This window comes from Petaurus breviceps, unplaced genomic scaffold (assembly GCF_028583685.1).
Source record: "Petaurus breviceps papuanus isolate PSGF00001 unplaced genomic scaffold, PetGlider_PUasm1.0 90903, whole genome shotgun sequence".
Classification (NCBI taxonomy): Eukaryota; Metazoa; Chordata; class Mammalia; order Diprotodontia; family Petauridae; genus Petaurus; species Petaurus breviceps.
In genome coordinates, this window is record NW_027187376.1 from 13,570,398 (window position 1) to 13,575,420 (window position 5,023).

The 5,023-nt window shown below is 38.7% G+C and overlaps 1 protein-coding gene across 1 annotated transcript in view; it reads right to left on the reverse strand.

Moving 5' to 3' along the window:
• Positions 1-1,959: 1,959 nt before the first annotated feature.
• Positions 1,960-5,023, reverse strand: part of CPO (carboxypeptidase O) — a 125,456-nt gene continuing 122,392 nt past the window's right edge. The window contains 4 exon segments of the mRNA XM_069075272.1: positions 1,960-2,001; positions 2,003-2,194; positions 2,196-2,233; positions 3,404-3,488. Of these exon segments, the coding sequence (XP_068931373.1) occupies positions 1,960-2,001; positions 2,003-2,194; positions 2,196-2,233; positions 3,404-3,488 (357 nt within the window).

The following is a 5,023-nucleotide window of genomic DNA, read 5'->3' on the forward strand; positions in this document are numbered from 1 at the left end:
GTTCAAATCTGAACTCAGACACTTATTAGATGTGTGACCTTGGACAAGTCAGTTTGCCTCAGTTTCCTCATCTATAAAATGAGGTGGAGAAGGAAATGGCAAATCATCACAATATCTTTGTCAAGAAAATGCCAGACAGAGTCATGAAGAATTGGATATGACTGAAATGACTGAACAACAACAAAGCTCTCTAAATTTCCTAAAGTACCTTACAAATCTCATTTCATTGGAGCCTTACAACCACCCAGAGGAACATGTATACGTCTTACTATTCTCATTTTACACATGAAAAAATAATGAGGCTCAGAGAGGTTAAGATTCTTGGCCATGATCACACAGCTATTAAGAGTCAAAGGGAGTCTTCAACTTCCTGTCCACTAATCTTTCTACCATAGGTACCCTCTCCATTCAACAGTCATTTCATTCTTAAAATGCTGTGTGAGGTGTGTAGCATCAGAACCATCATTTCCATTTATTTTACTGAGACCCAGAGACATTGAATCAGCCAGGATCACATAGTAAGTACAAAGTCTTTGAACCTAGGTCTTTAGTTAGATTCCAAAGCCTGTGCTTTCTTCAACATGTATGCTATCCCCTCTGGAGTGAAGGAAAACATCGTCTTTTACTTGGAAGGCTAGGATGTCACACAAGAAATTACAGAATTGGAGAAGAGGGAAAAGAACTGCTTCTGGATCAGAAAATATAAACTGGCTACCCCCACCTTCCAGCAGGTTCCCCTTGCTTAATTATAATAATAAATACCTGATATTCATGTAATTCTCAATGTTTGTAAAGTACTTTGTAGATACAGTCCATTTGAACATTGGCTTATTGCTACCTTTGTTACTGTGTAGGTCAAATGGATCTGCATCTACATCTACATCTCCAGTTTAAACTGGACATATGAGTTTATAGGATCCCCTGGGAAAATTTTTCTTTCTAAAATCAATTATAATTTTTCTTTGAGATTGGTGTTCCAATGGTGGACCCAATGGGGTCCCAATGGTGGTCCCAAAGTAATGATGATTTTAATCATTATTCAACTACTCCAGAGTGGCTCCTCATGCCTCTAAACTAAAATATAAATTTTGAATTTTAAAGTTCCTGAAAACCTTGTCCTGACCTGCCTTTTCAGCCTTATTATATATTACTTCTCTTCAAACACTCTCTGCTCTGGTCAAACTCATTGTCTTGCTCTCTACACCTTTGTTGTGGCTATTCCCCATACCTGGGATCCACTCCTTCCCAACCTCTGTCATTTAGGATCCCTTACTTCCTTTAAGACTCAGCTCAAGCACAACCTGCTAGGTCAAAGATCCCGAATCTAGGGTCCACAAATACCTAGTGGATCTGTGAACTTGTTTGTTTATTTGTTTGTTTGTAAAGAATATATTATGGTAACTGTTTCAATATAATTGGTTTTCTTTGTAGTCCTATGTATTTATGCATTTAAAAACATTCTGAGAAGGGGCCCATGGGTTTCACTACACTGGCAATGGAGTCCATGACAAAAAAGGAGGATCTAGAGGAAACCTTTCCTGGTTCCCCCAACTACTGGCATCCTCCCTCCCAAAACTAACTTGTATTTATTCTGTATATACTCATATATGCGCATGTTGTATACCTTTATAAAATATAAGGTCCTTAAAGAGCAGGGACTACATCATTTTTGTTCTGTATTTCTAGTGCCTAGCACAATACTTTGAACTTAACAGTAGGCACTTAATAAATTATCATTAATCAGATTCTTCATTTTACGTGTGTCCCTTATCTCTTATACACTAAAATGCATCCATAAAATTTTTATTCATTGATATGAACTGTCTTCATTGTTAAACCATTTGTTTTCTGTACAACAAACACATATTTTGAAAGTGCTCTGAACTTTTAGTGAATTGAGTTGACTTGAATCATATCCACAAGGCTGGGTATTTCTAGTTGGAGCTGTGACAGATGTCCTTAAAAGAAAAGTATGAAGGACAGGAAGACACTGAGCCCCACTGAGCCCCACTGTAGTTGGGGAGAGCATCACTGCTTTGTCTGAGCCCCATTCCTTCTTAAAGATCTCATCAAGCATGGCCAGGACAGCTGCTGTGGTCTCCTCACAAGTGGGCTGGATCTGGTTTTCTGGTAGAGCAAACTTATAGGTTCCATTGTCTCTCAACTCAAACATGTAAGCAAAAGGAATTCCCATAATCATAAGCCCAGTCTCGTGAGGATCCAAACAGAAAGTCTTTAATTAAAACAAGAAGACAGAATAAATGACATGGATACCAGTCTCTGAAAAAGGCGGGGAAGGAAGTGACTTCAGGAGTAAAATGCACACTGATGAAATACCTTGTCGAAATGTGGAATCTAAGAGTAGGAAGACTCAGAGGTCATCCAGGAAAAGCATGAATCCCATTGACAAGAAAATACATGTCCTTTTAGTTTCTGTCTGAACATCTCCAGCGAGAAGGAATTCATGAAGCAGCCCATTTCAATTTTTAAAAGTTCTATTTTTTTTAAAACCTGGACTATGATGCCACCATTATAGAGAAATGCTTGTTGAGGAAACTCTTTCTACGAATACAGGCTGGCACCCACTTTACACCTTCCAGTCTCAGAGCACTCAAGAGCACCTGTGACTTGCCCAAGGTCACACAAACCTTATATGTCAGAGGCAGGATTCAAACCTAGGTCTTTTTGATACAGAGACCAATTCTTACCTATGATGCCATGTTGCCCCTCCCAGCTATTATTTAGTTCTTCTTATTTTAATCTAAAATCTTTTCAGTTATTTCTGCTTCTCATCCCGAGGAGACCAAGGTCATGCTCTTTTTCATGGCAATTTTTCAAACACTAAAGGGGAAGCTCATGTTCACCCTATATCTCCTTTTTCCTTTGCAATACGTGCCCAGTCCTTTCAACCAATCCTCACATAACATCATTTGGAGTGCCCTTATCATTCTCTTTTAAGGAAATCAAAAGTACCTTAATTTAAAAATATGAAATTATTTGGGTTTATAATCTGAGTTTGAATGACTTACATATTAATGTTATCTGGGTGGGCTCTGGAGGCGTAGAGAAGAAAAAAGTCTCCTCCTAGATTCCTTTGCTTTCAGATCTATCCTCCCAGCTCCACCCTCCCTACCCTGATATGTCCTATGGGAGCTGAATCAACAGATCAACTGCCACTGGACATCATCTTTTCCTCTAACTTCCAGAAGAGAGCATGAGCTGAGCCTGGGAGTTCATTCTTTTTTCTGGTTCACACCTTGTCCCTAGAGATCACAGTTCAGATAGTGTACAAAAAACTCCCTTCTCTCCAGCTGCTAAGCCCAGGATCTTCTCTTTCTCCCTTGAAGTCCAGCAACTTCCTCCATGCCTTGGATAATGTCAAAGAAGCCAAACAGACACTTACATAATATTTCTGAGGTTGATCCAACTTTATAATTGCTTCCATGCTTTGCTTTCAATTCTTTTGCTGCCTTCTGTCCAATTCGAATCTGTTAGTGGGAAATGCAGAAAAAGATGCCTGGTTTTAAAACAGAAACAATTCATGGAGTTTTGCATTTTATTTTTTAAAAGCTAGAGAGAATAATACAAAAATCTCTCCTCTCTCCCTCTTTTTCTTCTCACTTTCTCTTTTTCTTCTCTCTGTCTCTCTTTTTCTTCTCTCTGTTTCTCCCTTCTCTTTGTCTCAGTCTCTTTCCCTCCCCTCACTCCCCCCACTTGTCTCCCTAGGTAGTACTGCCTTGGAATTTTATCATCCCTAATTAGCATGTCTTCAGAGGAAACTGGGCACAAGATTTCAGGATATGGCAGAGCTGGCATTTTCATGCTAGAAAAAGAAATCACCCTATAAGTCATATATTCCCTGAAAGCCAGAGTGTGAAAAACCAAAGTTCCTTCTCAAATTTAGCTTGCCACCCATATCTTTAAGTCCATTTTAACCAAGGGATCATGGCTACATAAAAGAATGGGTCCCTGGAAACAGATGATGGGGAGAAGACACAAAGGACAGGAAGAGGAAAGAAATCGTTGAGTTCAGGAAATAATGAGAAGAGATAATAAGAGAGGTATAAAATATATATAACAAAGATTTGCTGAAAAGGGATGATAATGATGGGAGGTACAGAGATTCAGAGGAAGGAACATAAATTAGGATGTGTAACTAGGGTGGTGCAACAGGGATTTTTCCCAAGGGGTAAAAATTTAGAAAATGCTGACAGTAATTATATTGCTTTAGCACATAGAAATAACCAAACTTAGAACTTAGTTACCAAGAATAATGAGTTAAAATAAAGATAGAATACTCTCTTCCCTCTAGTGATTCCATGCCAAGTTAGCTGCTCTTAGCTCCCTCCCCCCAAGCTGTAACCTCACCAGTGATAATCTCATAATGTCCTGGGCTCTCTGTTTCTCCATCTCTTCCCCATGGAACAGTATCCTGTGATTCCTCCTTTCAGGGACTTGATTTCAGTATCCCATGATTCCTTCAGTATACCTTGTATACTGAAGTCTATTTACAAGTTTTCTTTCCCCTATATCCTCCCCAACCTTACCACTCAAATTACTTTGCCATAAAAATTAATTTAAGGCAATCATTTGTCCTGCTTGCCTCAGATGCATCTTATGGTGTTTGTACCTGGGAAAACAGTAACTAGTTACAACTCTATGTGTTAAAACATCAGATTTCTACTTTAAAACTGATTTTATAGTTCTTAAGATTTTTAACTACTATACTTAATTATGTACCTAGTGATTGTTAGGAGAAAGCAAGACAGTCCCTAGCATATTGGGTGAAACATTGGTGACAGATCTTTGGGAGGGCATGGACATGAATTTCACAGAATGGACAAGCATGGATGAGTTGCAAACTGGACTAAGAAGAAATTCCAGAATCAATGAGATCATGGGTCAATTGGTATATCTGAAATAATTTGTATATTTTGATTTTGCATACATATGTATGTGTGTATACACATCCCCAAACACACACACACACACACACACACACACACACACACACACACACACA